The 17,683-nt window shown below is 39.6% G+C and overlaps 1 protein-coding gene across 1 annotated transcript; it reads left to right on the forward strand.

The window, feature by feature from the left end:
* Positions 1–1,766: 1,766 nt before the first annotated feature.
* On the forward strand, positions 1,767–2,997 carry LOC111902505 (expansin-A7). Its single transcript, XM_023898331.3, has 3 exons — positions 1,767–1,959; positions 2,054–2,363; positions 2,496–2,997. The coding sequence occupies exons 1-3, from the start codon at positions 1,788–1,790 to the stop codon at positions 2,812–2,814; spliced, it is 801 nt and encodes a 266-aa protein (XP_023754099.1). The 5' UTR covers positions 1,767–1,787; the 3' UTR covers positions 2,815–2,997.
* Positions 2,998–17,683: the final 14,686 nt, after the last annotated feature.

Consider the following 17,683-nt stretch of genomic DNA (forward strand, 5'->3'; position numbering starts at 1 on the left):
TATTACCCTTTATGGGCATTCGGACAACAACCTCATGCCCAGTGGAGGCAATCTAGGTTTTCTAAAATTCTAGAAAAGTTGTGCACGTTTGAGTGATGAGCATACAATTGTTGGATGTCACTACAAGTAGGTTTGCGCATATATCGTGGACCATATAATCTCATGACATACTTGCAAAATTTGTGAAGGTTAGTTCCTGCAGCACGTCTGGACATCCTAAGGTTCTCCTCTAGTGCATCGGGGCAAGTGGCATATGCTAATTGACGAAGTGCGGCGGTGCATTTTTGTATAGGATTAAAACCAGTTGTACCTCTAGCATCTCGATGTTGTTGAAAAAATAGACACATTGTCGTGACGTCGTTGACTTTACACAAAAACAGAGATTTATGCATACGGAACCGATGATGAAAATATTATACTATAAAGTTGGCATCATCCACAAAATAATCTTGCATGAGTCAATCATTGGCCGCCTCACGAAATCTTTGTATGTATCTTCTCTTCCTCCGGCGAGCATTCTCATCATTTTCTTCCTGTAATCGTTCGATCAGCTGCTCCGCCTCCTGAATAATCTCTATAGATGTTTCAAACAAGGCATCAAACATGCTTGATGAAGATGACGAAGAAGACATTTTGAGAGAGTATATTTGAGTTGTAAGTTGATGTTACAAGTTAAAATATGTTGAAGTTGTAATATTTATAGAAGGTTTTTTAAAAAAAAAAAGGAAAAAAAAAATTAAATGGAAATAGCCGTTGCCAGCTACCCCTAACTTCCCGATGGTCATCAATACTCGGCATATATAAACCTTGATGCTGAGCCAAGCTCTGCACGTCGAAGGGTCGGCCCGGTGTGCGTTGGTCGCTAAGGTTGCTGAGCCCACACCCACGAGCCTAATAACCACAACCAACCGAAGAATCACCACAACCGAACAAGACTGCAAACAAAGGTGCGTCAGAAGATGTTATATTCATAAATAGAGCTCTGTCAGGACCCGCCATTGGCCTAGAATCTTCTTAAATTATATGGTATATATATTATGTATGTATCACTTGCCTTCGGTAAGGTGATAAATTCCAAATATACGAACAGTCGGCGGCTATATAACCAAACGTGGTTCAGAAAATCTTTCAACCACTAAACATGCAATTCCAACGAGATTCTTAAATCCATTATTAGCGTTAGCGTTGTTATAATGAATCGCAGATTAGGGATTCAACTTCTGTATGATAATCTAAGTGTTAAATATTTCATTTCTTGAGACTTTTCTAGCCAAACAAACTAGAAAACAACTTGCTAGCACGTTGTCATCGAATTTCGTGGGATTTCATTCATACACAGTAAAATACTGTTGTACTAATATATTCATCTTAAAAATATTTCTTAATCTTATTAGCAACCGTTCAATATCTTAACAAGTCACTAAATGTGCCGGTCAAAATAAAATAAAAAAACAAGTCACTGAATGTAAAATTTTCGTATTAGCTTGTTACTAATGTTATCATCGATCATTTACTTTGAGTTCTGTCAATTTTCTATATCACTATATATGAGAAATGTTTTTTTACTTGAGGGAATATATGTATGTTAGGATGAACTTGGATTGATATATAGTATTAAGAAAATGTAATCAATTACGTTGACTTACGAATGTCAACCTTCGTGAGGGCCACAAAGGGCAACCACTCCGGACATTATGTCGTTAGTGTTTGGGTGCTATAAATAGCTCGTGAATTAGTGAAGTCGATAAGCAGCACTTGTACAAAAAGTTCACAACTTCAAAGTCACCATGGCTTCACTTCATCATCCACCAAGGTTTTTCTTCATCCTTAGCATCATCACACTTGCCTTCTCCTGGTTTGTGAAACCTAGCGAAGCTGTCTACCATGGCTACGTACCGAGTCCATGGACCCTTGCCCATGCGACATTTTATGGGGATGAGAGTGCATCTGAAACCATGGGTAAATATCATGGCTTAAAGCTAGTATCTTCTAGCTATCATATACCCGTTTTACTATCAAGTGAATATAACATTTTTGGATATATATATTTCAGGTGGTGCTTGTGGATATGGAAACTTGATAACTAATGGATACGGAACGGATACAGCTGCTTTGAGCACAACCATCTTTAGCGAAGGTTACGCCTGTGGTCAATGTTACCAAATACGGTGTGTCCAATCTCCATGGTGCTACAAAGGATACACCACCGTTACTGCCACCAACCTCTGCCCGCCTAACTGGTCACAGGATTCAAACAACGGAGGATGGTGTAATCCTCCCAGAACCCACTTCGACATGGCCAAGCCTGCGTTCATGAAAATTGCTCAGTGGAAGGCAGGCATTGTCCCTGTCATGTACCGCAGGTGAATTTCTGCTCCCATACTAGCAAGCATCAAGCTTTTCTACTTTATAACTTTTGATGCACAAAGATGAACAAATTAACTTAATTTGATATGTATTCTACGGGCATGCTAATTACATTTTTTGTGCTTTAGGGTACCATGCAATGCTATTAGGAAAGGAGGCATCAGATTCTCTTTTCAAGGAAATGGGTATTGGCTGTTGGTTTATGTGATGAATGTTGCTGGTGCTGGAGATATCAAACAGATGTGGGTGAAAGGGACAAAGACAGGTTGGATGAGCATGAGTCATAACTGGGGTGCGTCGTACCAAGCTTTTGCTACTCTTAAGGGACAAGCCCTCTCCTTCAGATTAACTTCATACACCACAAAACAGACCATCACTGCTTACAATGTCGCCCCTGCTAACTGGAACTTAGGGTTGACATATCGAGCCAACGTCAACTTCCATTGATCTACTGGACGTGTTTACAGTATTCAAACACCTTTTAATGTTCTGTCTCTTCAAACGCATTTGAAACCGTTTGATTGAGTTGAAGCTAGTATATCTGCTTCTAAGTTATATTGTATCCAGTTAGTGTTTTTCAAACTGTAATTTCCGTCCATCCTATTAAAATTTAAACATTCTAATGGGTTAGAGATGGAGTTAACCTAGCTGTGTATTTTAACTAGTATAAATATCCATCAATTGCTACGTTTCTTTTATTTAATTTTATATATACCAAAACAAAATTCAAAAGAAAACCATAAATTTAAGTAAAATTAAGAGTAAATGACACAAATGTCCTACCAACTTTTTAGGGTTGGTCTTTTGAGTCCCTAAATAATTTTCTTGGCTTTATGAGGGAACGAACTAATTTTTGCCGGGTCGATTACGTCATTTTGGAAGTTTTGAAGGGGTAGTCCGTCACAATTTTGCCCCTCATTTATTAATGCCTTATACACATTTATGAACCCCACTTTCCTTGACCCAAAGTGACCCACCTCCTTCATTTGTTCATAGATGAATCTATAGGATTGAAAAGGATGAAAAAACAACGATCTATTCTCCTTCGATCCTCTTTTCGTTTCCCGCTGCTAAAAGATCTTGTTTTTCTATCAGAATCTTACTTCTCCAATTTCTAAAGCTAACAATCTTCGGTGTTCAATTCCGACTTTGAAGGAACTAATCTCTCTTACGGCAACACAGGATTCAAGCCGACGCATCAATCCTTCTATTGACTGTAAAGTGTAAACGCATATGTATTTTACAATCCCCATGTAACATCCATAAATTTCACAAAAATTTAAAACTTTTTCAAACATCTAAAAACACAATTTATTACAAATTGTTTTCAAAATAGTTTGTCATCAGAGTAATTCCTAGAAATCATCACATAAAACATGAAGAGCTGCACGATCAAACACTCACTTTCCCGCGATCATTTGAAGTGGCCAACATGATAAAAGATACCTTAGTGACATCATTCTCATGAGTCCTATACTCAACAATCTCCTCAGGAGTAGCAAAAGACTCGTTAATTTACTTAAGCTCTCTGTGGAGGACATATTCCTTGTCCTCATAACGAGTAACCATGATGATGTTCCAGATCCAATCATTGAAGTTGGAACCACCAAAGATAACTCTCCCACACAAGTTCGTTAAGGAGAAAGAGCTAGTAGGGTTTGAGCCAGAAGCAGTGTTGGAAGACATCTGAAAAAGTAAGACAAAGTTTAGATTAGATAATAGTCCTTAATATAACACCCAAATGAAATATTAAAGCTAGGACCCAATACAATATTTTACAATTCGGAAGAGGGATGCCGTAATCCAATTGCAAAATATTTGAAGGCAGGTGAATGACGATTTACCAATTTCCACCATGAAAAACGAAATTGATTATTAAGTTTTAATTGGATTAAAATTCCTAAATTCTTTTGAGATTCATTAAACTTTTAAATGACATGTTTAAATCTCGATTATGCCCTTTAAGTTTGTGACTGGGATACCGAGGATCACAAAAAATGTATGAATAACCATGCAAATGTGCTTGGTACTCTTGATGTCATATATCACCTAATCAATGTGCCGGTTAACCATACACACTCCATTGATCTATGATAAACATCAAGCCACAGTTTGCCACCCTTACTTGTCCATGTTAGTATGTCGGTTAACCACACAAGCTCCACTAACGACTTGGCAAGGTGCAAAGTGCAATTTCATGGATTAGCATCAATTTCACATTTTCGTAAAGTAACTAAGATTGGAAATTTAATAAAAGTTTAGTTACTTTATAATTATCACTATACTTTTAACGAGAATTAATATCCTATCCTACCCGTTCGGCTAACGACCCTCCATCAGTCAAGGAAGCAGTGGGTGAGAGTGGACACCCATTAAACCACCATTTTATTGACAGTAACCTTATACCCCCCTATAGACCGACTTCGTGAATGAGGCCTACTAACGGTAAGACTAACTTGTCTTTTATATATATATATATATATATATATATATATATATATATATATATATATATATATATATATATATATATAAACTTTTAATATTATAATAGTATAAGGGTTTAATTTTAACTTTTAAAATTCTAGGGTTTGGAATTAAAGTATTCATAAGTGTGACTTTACAAATTCCAAAACTTAAGGACAAATTTTGAAACTCTTCAAAACTTTTGTTTTCCATAACTTATGAGTTTAATGTATTTTTTAAAGATGAGACTTTTTATTTTCCATAACTTGAGGACAAGTTATGGAATTCATTAAAGGCATTTAGATCAACATTTTAACTAACAAAATTATCAAATAAGTTATCTATGATATTGTTAAACTCATAAGTCAAGATAATTCACATCAACAATTTACAAGAAATTAGCCTATCATATAAACTAATAAAAATCTTCAAATTTTGAAAATTATCTTTTAATTGGATGAGCATGATCACTACCATATAAAAAAAATAGATTTTATGTTTCAAAATAGTTTGTGGTAATAATCCTAATCTAATTCTGGCCGAAAACTCAATATTATGCAACCGGAGCCATCAACTCAACGAGTGCATGATCCTGACTCGTCGAGTTGCCCTTTTATTAAGTGGACTCGTCAAGTCAGCCAGTCGACTAGGTGAGTTCATCAGTCAGAGGCTAGAAAAATTGATTTTTTTCAACATTGAAAATTAACAAGCATCAAGTATAACAGAAAACAATCATAGGCTCTGATACCACTAAATGGTTTTGAGCACTATAACACTCATATGGTGTACATGCAACACTAGATGCTTTGGATCCATATTTTCTCTAATTATACATGTATTTTCAATTTTCCAAAGCATACATCCTAACTGATGGGTTTTATGCTATACATCAATCCTATGGTGCACATGCAAAACCCTAAACTTTGGATCTAGGTTTATCTAATTGTACATGCAAGATATCCAAAGCTACAAACCCTAGATCTAGCATATGATAATCGACATTAACATAATAATAGGGTTTAGTTCTTACCTTTGATTGTTATGTAGCAATAACAATCTATTCCTTCTTGTAATGGCTTCAGAAAGCTTAGTGGCTCAAGTGTTGCACCTCTAATGGAGTCATAAACACCACTAAGCAACTAGATGAAGAAGAAAGAGAATGAGAACCCCAAAAACGTCCAGAAACCCTCTTAAAAGATGGCCACGTTTTTGGGTCTCAAGGGGCCTTTAAATAGGTAGGCAATTAGGGTTATCTAACAAGGAAACCCTAATTTGACTGCTTAAGCCCTAAGCAGCCCATGGACCCCTTCTGGAACATGCCTTGGATGAAAATCATATGGGCTTCCCATAGATTTCGTCCAACCTATATTCAAAGGTGATCCATAGCCCAATTGCAATTATCTTATAATTACAATTCCAGTCCCCAAAGTTTAATTAATCTCTTTTAGCCACAAAATTAATTCTTAATTACTTCTTGACTAATATTAATTAAACATTATGAGTTCTCCTTTAATATATTATTCTTATAATATATTAATAAATCATAATCAATCCTTTCTCTCCTTAATTCATCCTACAATTTGCTATGGTGAAGGCAACCCAAAAGGACCATGCACAATCGGGTCAAGTACATACCAAAATAGTTATGGACTTAGACACTAATCCAACACTAACTAGCATAAAATGGAGGATATACAATACAAAATCCGTCGTTAGATGATGTAACACTCATAAAAATCATGCTAAATTAAACTTTTCCAAAACATTTTAAAACCATTTAACATCACAAAGTTTGTTTTCAAAATAATAAATATCAGAGTATCCCAATATCACATCATAAAATCATAACAACATGAGGAGCGGTACGATCATGCCTTCGCCTTTGTGTGGTCACCGGAAGTACCTGAAACAATAATCAATAGATGTAAGCTCGAAGGCTTAGTGAGTTACCCCCAAAATACCAACCTCATATAACCATAATCATATCATATAAACAAACACAGAACAACATGAATAATGAGCCTTTAGCTTGACTAGACTGCCTCGCAGGCCTTTAGCCTATCTGGACTGCTCCCTGAGCCTTCGACACGGCTGGACTGCCTCCCAGGGCCTTCAGCCTATCTCGATCGCTCATCGGGCCTCCGGTCTGACTATCATACCCTCATGGGTTTATAGTCTATTCGATCTGCCCTGGGTATGTTGGCCTTCAACACAAAGCAGGACCGCCTCAACCCATCCCCAATCTAATAAACATGTGCACATAACTATCATACGCTAGCATAACACATATAACAATCAAGCCGATCAAACAGATCATATAGCAACATCCTATAACCACGACCTAACCAGGTCACTAAGCATAAGCATATCACCATCCTAACTACCAGGATGTAATCAATAAACATATCATGCCATAATCCAGATACAAATGCATATAGGGTCGGCCTTGGTGCCTTAGATCCTGTTGATATAGTGAGGACAACTCACATCTCAATTGTTGACTCAAAGAGATAAGCTTAAACTCTTGAATCCCGCCACAAACTCCACCACCTATATTCAACATAGAACCATATTCATAAATTTCCAATTTTCCCAAAATGCCCCAGAAGTCAACTAGTCAACCCTTGGTCAAAGTCAAAGTCAACGGTCAAAGTCAACAACCCATGTTGACCCGACTCGTCGAGTGTAGTCACTGACTCGTCGAGTCTTTCCAGAACTCGAGTAGTCGTGAAATCCTCCACTGACTCGTCGAGTTTCCCTGCAACTCGTCGAGTTCATGCATGTCCAAATGTCGAGGAAACCCTAGCTGACTCGCAGAGTCACCCTACTGACTCCCCGAGTCCATGCAGAAGTCCTTGCATGACAATATTCATCAGACTCGCCGAGTTGGCCATGTAACTCGTCGAGTCCCTTCAGTCCTTTCTCCATTCAGATGCTTTTTAAGCCATTCCAAGGCTCCATATTGTAGATCAAGCTTCCCAAGGCATGTTTATCACGTAAAGTTGCAAACTTTACGTGCATGCAAGCCTCTAAAGACTTAGAATGTCAAATCCAAGCTTGAACCGGGGTTTAACTCATAAGGGAGGGTTCATACTTGCTAAAGCTGGTAACTTTATAGACTTAAAGACCAAGGTAAGCTTATATCTGAAGTTGCAACTTCAGATCCTAGCTCATGCCCAATAATGGCTACATAACTTGCTAGAAAAGCCCTAATCTTCAACAAAATGAGATCTAGAAGGAAAGAAGGTCAAGGTAACGACTTGATACCTTCAAATGATGCTAAAATGAGGTAGACTTCAGATCCACACACGTTCCTTGCTTCAAACTACTTGATCTTCAAGCTCCTCTCACTAAGATCCACCTTCCAAAGCTTAAAACACACATGAATGGAGCACACACACGGATTAGGGTTTTCTGGATTCTCAAGAGGCTGTATGGGAGGCTAAGGGAGGCTAATAACCCTTTAAATAGGGTGCAAAACCTCGGAAATTAGGGTTTCATCTTCCAGCTCCTACTCGTCGAGTCCTATCTTTGACTCGGCGAGTAGGTCACTTAAACATGTGACCAAACCCGCTTCTACTCGACGAGTTAGGGCATCCAACTCATCGACTAGACCTTACAAATTATGAAAATTAAAGCCATAAAGTTAATACCTGAGAGTCAGGGCGTTACAGATGAATACCTCTTGTTGTAGTCGTAGTTCTTGGCATTTGAAGCTTTAGCACCTCAAGTGTGATGCCTCTAATGTGTCACAGACACCAAATGCAAGAGGAGGCTTGAGAGAATAAGCTTGTAACAACGTAAATTTTCAAAACAATTTTTCATTTTTAAAACACACATTTACTCATAAAATAATGTAATAACATAATGTATCAAATGTTATCATCACAAAACATTTCCCAAAATCTCAAACATAAACTCCACAAGTGTGTACGGATCATGTCGGTGCCTTCCCACGATCATCACTAGGACCTGAAACACATAACACAACAACTATAAGCATAAATGCTTAGTGAGTTCCCCAAAATACTGTTGGAATAGTGTCTAAGGCCAACTATATTAGGCAAGTATTTGACCCGATTGTGTATGGTCCTTTTAGGTTGCCTTCACCATAGCAACTTGATAGGATGATTTGTTATGAGAGAATAAATATTATTAATATATTATGAGAATAATATACAGAATAATAATATTGTTATTTGATTAATATAAGTCATAAATTAATTAGTATTAATTTTGTGACTTAAAGAGATTAATTAAATAAGAGGGTTTAAACTGTCAATTGTTTGATAGTTACACTTTAGACTGTAAATCCTTAAGGGACAAGGAATGGACGGATTCTAGGGCTTAGGATAGCTCAAAATCGTCCAAGGCTTATCTAAGGTAAGGATTTGGATTGCTTTAAGGAAAGATTATCCAGCTAGGGTTTAAGGGTGTAATCCTAGGAGTCTACAAGTATAAATAGACCCTTAGAGCATTAGAAATCGGCATCTCATCTAAAGTAGAGAACCCCTGGCCGATTTCCTCCTAACCTCTCTCTCAAATCATCCTCCTTGCTAGTTGGTGTTTGTAAGCCATTAGAGGAGTGACAATTGTGACTCTAAAGCTCCAAGACAACAAGATCAATCAAGAGATTCAAAGGTAAACTTCTAGATCTGATTTTGTATTGTTCTTATACCTAATTAGTTGTTAGAAGTCTTGGATTCAAAGCATGTTTAATTAGAAAGCCTAGATCCAAGCATCAGGGTTTTGCATGCGCACATAGGAAAGTTGTTATGGCTAAAACCCAACAGTGGTATCAGAGCCTAGATTGGTTTCTATTAAATTGTTGCTTGTTTGTTTGAATCTTATTTGCAAAATTCGATTTTTGTGTTTCTGAGTCATGGACTCGGCGAGTCCCATAGTGGACTCGGCGAGTTGGCCTGACTCGACGAGTCCCTTGGTGCACTCGGCGAGTCCAAGCGTCAGGAAAGGCCAGATTCGGGATTTTTTCATAATTATCTTATGGAAACTTACCTTAATCATATTAGATCAACCCTAATCCGATTTTTTGATATATATGACTATAATCTTGATCTAATTAAAGACATTTATCAACTAATAAAATATTTAATTTCCTTATATGATAATTAATTAATTATTTTGATTAAAATTGGTAATTATCTTGCAAGAAATCTTGAATAAATCAAATATGGATAATTATGGAATTATATGTTAGTTAAAATTATTTGTTATTTGATCCTCCGTGTTTTAAATGTTTAAAAACTTGTCCTCAAGTTTTGAAATTTATGTTTTGTGATTAAAAGTTTTAATTTAGACAATTTAAATTTCAAACCCTAAATTTTTTATACTAATATAATATTACAAGATTAATATATATATATATATATATATATATATATATATATATATATATATATATATATATATATATATATATATGTATAACTAAAATGCTAGTATTACCGTTAGTAGGCCTCATTCATGAAGCCGATCTATAAGGTGGGTATAAGGTTGCGACCTATAAAATGGCGCTTAATGGGTGTACACTCACACCCACCGCTCGCTTGATCGGTGGAGGGTCGTTATCCGAACGGGTAGGATAGGGCAACCTCATCCTCTCGTTAAAAGTATAATATGAAATACAAAGTAACTACGTGTTTTTTTTTTTTTTAATTTCCCAATCTTAGTTACTTTAGGAAAAGTGAATTGATGCAATCCCATGAAGTTACACTTTGCACCCTTGCTAAGAAGTTAGTGGAGCGTGTGTGGTTTACCGGAACACTAATTAGTTCTAAGCAAAGGTGGCAAAGGGTGATTCATTGTTTATCATAGTTCGATGGAGCGTGTGTGGTTTACTGGCACATCGAATAGGTGATCGGTACAATGAAGGCACCATGTGAATTTGCATGATAATTCACACCCGCTTTGTGATCCTCGGTATCCCAGTCACAAACAAGAGGGGCATATCAAGATTTAAACATGCCATTGAATAGTTTCAATGAATCTCATCCGAACCTAAGAATTCTCAATACATTTAGGACTTAAAGTTATGTTTTATGGTGGAGAATTAGTGAATCGTCATTCACTTACCTTCATATTATTTGCATGTTGGATTACGGCATCCCTTTTCTAATATGTAAATATTGTTGTTGGATCCTAGCCCTAATTTTTCTTATTGGGTGATAATTAGGGATTCATATTTTAATCTATCTTTGTCCTTTCTATTTGTAGATGTCAAACGCAAACAACGCTACTGCTAGTTCTTTCACATTGATGAGCCTTTGTCAAAAGGTCACTTTCGATGGGACGAACTTTAGCGAATGGATAAGATACATTCGCACCATTGCTCGCTATGAGGATAAGGAGTATGTCCTCGATGAGAACCTCGAGAAAATTAACCCTGAAATTGCTACTCCAGCTGAAATGACCGCTTTTTAAACTCATGAGCGAGATGCAACGAAGGTACATTGCATCATGACAGCCACCATGAACTCCGAATTCCAAAAGTCCTATGAGGACATGTACCCGTACGAGATGCATCAAGACTTATTGGAGAGATACCACCAAAACGCGAGACAAGAGCGTTATGAGATTTTCACTAACATGATTTCTGCTAAGATGGGTCATGGAGAGTCTCTTACCGTGCACCTGCAAAAGATGCAAAGGTATGTCGACCATCTTCGCAAGTTGAATGTTGATTTTGGGGAAGACTTGGCGATCGACATGGTGCTTCACTCTTTGCCTCCGAGCTACAATCAATTTAGGATGACCTACCACATGAACAAATAGGAGGTCACCCTAAGCAAACTCCAAGGTCTCTTGAGGGTCGCTGAGAGCAACTTCAAGGACAAGTCTGCTGCACCAACTCCCAATCCACCCGCTGCTCCTGTCTTGGCAATTGGACAAGGAAAGAGAAAGAAGAGGAAGGCTTCGTCTAAGAACTATCGCAAGGTTAAATCCCGAGATGGTGCCTCTTCTAGTGGGACCAAAGTTGATCCTGCTAAACCCTGCCCTAACCCAAAAGAGGCAGAGTGCCACCACTGCCACAAGATAGGACATTGGAAGAGAAGCTGCCCAGAGTACCTGCAAGCCATCAAGGAAGGAAAGATCAAGCCGTCTTTCGCAGGTATATACACAATTAAATCTAACGATTCATCTCATGCTATTTCTTGGGTTCTTGATACCGGTTGTGGTTACCACATTTGTTCTAATGTGCAGGGACTAAGAAGAAATAGGGATGTGGAGGCTGGAAGAATAAATCTAATCATGGGGAACAGAAGATCATCGCATGTAACCAAGATTGGAGTGTATTCTTTAGTGCTTAGGAATGGTTTATGTTTAGATTTGAACAATTGTTGCTATTCGCCAGAAATGGCTGCAACTATCCATGCGGACGCTGGTGCTCGACCTTAACCCTGCGACAGGTCAATCATCTCTCAACGAACCATGCCACATCCCTCTTCATACAGGGCCACCAGTACTCTCTCTTCAGGTCCAAGTACATCTTAGTGGCCCCTGGATGAATCGAAAACCTCGATCTATGCGCCTCCTCCATTAGAATGGTACGCGTTGCACCCGCAAACGGTACCCAAATCCGACCCTGAAAGGTCAAAAGCCCTCGACTATCGGTAGTGAACTTAGATACCTGCCCGATCACCCGATCTTTCTTGCGTTTCTCCAATAACACGGCCTCCGCCTGATCCTCCCGAATGGTGTCCAACGCCGACGTCATAACTGTTAGTTGCATACAGATATCTCGAATCAGGGCACTCTCTGCCCAACGTGAAACACCCCAAAAATACAGTCTAAAAATTTCTCTTTAAATTAGTAATAAAACCATATTCATCAAACGTCATATAAGAATCATAAAGAATGTATCTCAAAATATCTTAACAACTGTCGAATATATTAGGGTATAAACATCCCAGGCTGAACAAATGGTGTGTGCACTGCAATCTTCCCGAGCTCCTCTTTTGAAAACTGACTACCTGAAACCAAAAATGAAAACCGTAAGCACGAAGCTTAGTGAGCTCCCCCCAAACTACCACATACCATACAATAACATATAAAGCACCTACTAGGCCTTGCCCACTGCATCGAACCGAAGTCCGGAAACTAACCAGGGCCTTGCCCTCTGCATCGGACCGAAGTCCGGAAACTGCATCAGACCGGAGTCTGGAACTAACCAGGGCCTTGCCCTCTGCATCGGACCGAAGTCCAGAAACTGCATCGGACCGGAGTCCAGAACTAACCAGGGCCTTGCCCTCTGCATCAGACTGAAGTCCAGAACTAACTGCGTCGGACCGAATTCCGGAATTGATTGGGACCTTGTCCCCTACATTGGACCGAAGTCCGGAACTGACTGAACATAACATAGCATAAACATATCAACTGGCATGAATACATATATTGCATACTGCATCGGAATAGAGTCCGGAACACATAACACAAAACATGCTTGAATCACGAAGACATCAAGCACTCTAACTACTGCATCGGACCGAGGTCCGGAACTAACTAAACGTAGCATAAAATAATCATAGCATATAATATAAACACATATACTGCATACTGCATCGGACCATAGTCCGGAACACATAACTCATACCATGTCTGCATCACAAAGACACCAAGCATACTGAAGTACTGCATCGGACTGAAGTCCGGAACTACTGCTAACTAAACGGGTCGGCATTGTGGCCGTAGACCCGTTCCTACTAGAAGGAAACTCACGTCGTGATGCCGACTGCTGAACTCCTGAATGAGAAATCCCTGACTGCTGCTCCGGCTGCTTCCCAGCTATAATGGGAAATAAATACTAAATCAGAATAGGGATTCCTCTATGGGTAAAATGACCATTTTACCCCTACTATGGTGTGGGACACAACATGGCCCAAAACCTCAATTCCTTCTAAATCCATCTATGGCCCCACTATAACCCCACTAATAGCCCAATTTGCAATATTGGGCCTAGAACCCTTTTATTGGGCCTTACCCAAGCCCAATACTACATCCTTGGTCCTTAGCAACTGAATTCTGATGGGCCATAAAGGCCCAAGGACCCTAATCCTGAAACCCAGCCCACACCGAGGCCCAACACTCGAAGCCCAAAACTGGTAACGTACGCGGGGCGTACACCTAGGTACGTTGAGCGTACTGGCTGCTGGCTTGTACGCGGCGTGTACTTCCTTGTACACCCAACATACAACTCTGTTAAGCCAACATTTCATTAAGTGCTTAATAGTTCGATCCAGAAGCTACAAATCCAGATCCTAAGCTTATTCCATGACTTAAGCCATAAAGTTGCTTACTTGGTGGCTTACAAGTCTCCTAAAGGCTCAAACTTCCACAAATAACATTCTACTTCCATAAAACCAACTAGATCTCATGCATGGTTCCATATAAGCCTTAAAGATCGAAACTTTACTACTATGGGGACACTTGAGCTTCAAGGATAGCAATCCCAAGCTCTAAAAACAAAGTTGCAAGATAAAGGTCCTTCCTTTGGACCTAAAAGGTCCAAACTTCCAAAAACTCCTAGATCTAAGCTCACAAGAGGAAAGTTGGAAGCTTTATACCTTTTTTGAATGCCAAAAGGAAGAATGATCCCATTTCTCTGAGCTCAAGGTGCTCAAGTTCTTCTTCTTCCATTTCTCTTCTTCTCCTCTTCACTAAAATAAGCTCAAAGATCAGACACACACAAATAATGAGCAAAGGGGACGAACTAGGGTTTCTCTGGAGTGAATGATAAGTGAGGAGTCTAAATGGGAGGCTATAACGGGTTTAAATATGCCTCAAACCTTAAAATTAGGGTTTGCCACCTGGTCGCGTACGCTGGGCGTACCTTAAGGTACGTTGTGCGTACGCTCAGCCTCCCCGCATTTCATTTAAGCAGTACGCCCAGCATACAAGGGGGTTACGCCCCCGCGTACGGCTTATGAGCTGCTTACTCTTCGGCCCAACATAAAGGTCCACTCACAAAATTAATTCAGTTATGTCCCAAACTAAACTGAAGAATTAAATAACTTTTATACCTCAGAAACGATCATTACAAATCTCCCCCACTTGAATTAGACTTCGTCCTCGAAGTCTGCTGCCACTGGATCTGAAAATAACTACGGGTAATGCTCCTGCATCTCCTCCTCCGATTCCCACGTCCACTCCGAACCCTTCCGGTGCTGCCACTGCACCTTCACTAGCTGAATTACCTTGTTGCTCAAGATTTATCTCAACTTGAATCTAGAATTTACCAAACGACCATAAATCTCCAAAATTATTTACTAACTAATCCAGGAATTACGTTTATAAATTTACTTGAATAAACGGGGGGTTACTACTCTCCCCACTTAAATTAGATTTCGTCCTCGACATCATTCCTTACCATTCCTTACACGCTAACCACTCTAGTAACATGGTTACCATCCTAGGCACACCCTAACCTTCTCAGGGTAGCTCTGACCAATCATCACAAAGCCCTAACACCCCGATATACTCACAATCTCCCTGCTATCATTCTACAATATGTTCTGATAACTTACCTTCTTCATTTCCTCATCTGCTGCATACTGTGGTACCATATAAGCTCTTTCCCGAGACTTGGCAGTGATCTATGTCACAGTCTCAATCGTTTGGTGGAGATCTAACAACTCTTGCGCCAGCTGCTGCGCCTTAATCGCCTGAGCACACTCTGCCCATAATCTGGTCTAAAATCCATCACATGACATAGCATTAACCGCATCATCACACAACTCACTACCGACCTCTTCCTATCAATCTCGTGCTCTATCCCTCAGGAGACAGGAAGTAAGTCAGATTTTGTCTCCTTTCGAGACGTCTGGTATGAAAATTGTTGGCAACATCTGCCAACCATCTGCTGCTAACAATGGGGTCCCTAACCCCCATGTCAATCTGAAGCCTCACAAACTCTGAATTCCCGAAACATCAACGTACGGGTCTCTATCATGACTGTTATCTCAGTGCATAATGCACTCGGGCTCTCGTTACCAATCTCTATAATGTCCTCCTTGATCACACTGAGGATCACATGAGTCTGGTCAATGATATTGCGCATAATCTTATATGGAATGAACTCCCTCATCTGATCATCGAGCTGCCCGGCTACAGAGTCCGAGCCTGATCCCTCGTCGACGCCAGAACTACCATCTGGTCTACCACGTAGCGTCAGTATACTCGGCAACATGCCATCATTAACATCACAATACTCATCCAAACTCGAGGGATCTCACACACTACAAGTTCCCTGGATTCATCTCAGCCTTCCTTGATTCGAGTACGGATCCTCTGCTTTCAGTAGTACGGGCCCATACTACCTTCCACATCTATTCATACTTTCCTCAAGTATTGCCTCGACTCTACCAAGTCACTTCTACTACTGTTGATCTATGCTACTCTCATCCTAGGCTTTCCCTAGGGAACTTCTGACTCCACCCAAACTAGTCCTTAGCTGGTGAAGGCCTCCTTGTAATGCCAATTAGCCACCACCTGAATACCATCACATGCAATGAGGCTCGGATAATCCTTCGAGTAAAAGATTCGTCCCTACAACGGTTAGACTCAAACGAGAGCTGCGTAGTAGGGCCAAATCCAACACTCTGAGATTATTCAACCATGATCACATGTGATGTGACGTATTCACCTAATGGCTAACTCCCATCACTCTGAGTCCTACAAAGCACAAAGCAAGCAACATTTGGATAAGGGAAACATACTCAGGCAAAACTATTCCCATAACAAGAAACTGTACTAGCATACAATGCTTAGCTCATATTATCAGGCATAACCTACACAGGCTATCCTACTACTGTCTACTCAATACTAGCATGAAATTCTTATCAAGCTGAAACACATAAAGCAGGCACATAAGGCATCCTCCTAGATCCTTAATCCTATACTAGCATGCTGTTCTACTGAAACTGAAACTGAAACTGGAACTAAAACTGAAACTGAAACTGATGATCATAAATTTGTATGGGTAATTTGGGAGTACTTACTTGAGCTCGGCTAATTGCATGCACCACACACTTTTCTCTATTTTCAAAGTTCTTTTCTTTCTAAAAATTCTTTTTGCTTTTTCAAAAACTCTTTTCTTTTCTCAAAACTCCCTTTTTATAAAAACTGATTTACTATTAAAAATTTCTATACCAATTCCTTAGTTTGAGTTCAGACACACCCGAAAATGTGCCCAAATCCCTCAAACCAAGGCTCTGATACCAACTTGAAACATCCCAAAAATACAGTCTAAAAATTTCGCTTTCAATTAGTAATAAAACCATATTCATCAAACGTCATATAAGAATCATAAAGAATGTATCTCAAAATATATTAACAGCTGTCGAATATATCAGAGTATAAACATCCCAGGCTGGACAAATGGTGTGTGCATTGCAATCTTCCTGAGCTCTTCTGTTGAAAACTGACTACCTGAAACCAAAAATGAAAACCGTAAGCACGAAGCTTAGTGAGCTCCCCCCGAACTACCACATGCCATACAATAACATATAAAGCACCTACTAGGCCTTGCCCACTGCATCGAACCGAAGTCCGGAAACTAACCAGGGCCTTGCCCTCTGCATCGGACCGAAGTCCGGAAACTGCATCAGACCGGAGTCTGGAACTAACCAGGGCCTTGGCCTCTACATTGGACCGAAGTCTAGAAACTGCATCGGACCGGAGTCCGGAACAAACCAGGGCCTTGCCCTCTGCATCGGACCGAAGTCCAGAAATAACTGCATCGGACCGAAGTCCGGAACTGATTGGGACCTTGTCCCCTGCATCAGAACGAAGTCCGGAACTGACTGAACATCACATAGCATAAACATATCAACTA

The sequence above is a fragment of the Lactuca sativa genome, chromosome 6, assembly GCF_002870075.4.
Source record: "Lactuca sativa cultivar Salinas chromosome 6, Lsat_Salinas_v11, whole genome shotgun sequence".
Lineage (NCBI taxonomy): Eukaryota > Viridiplantae > Streptophyta > Magnoliopsida > Asterales > Asteraceae > Lactuca > Lactuca sativa.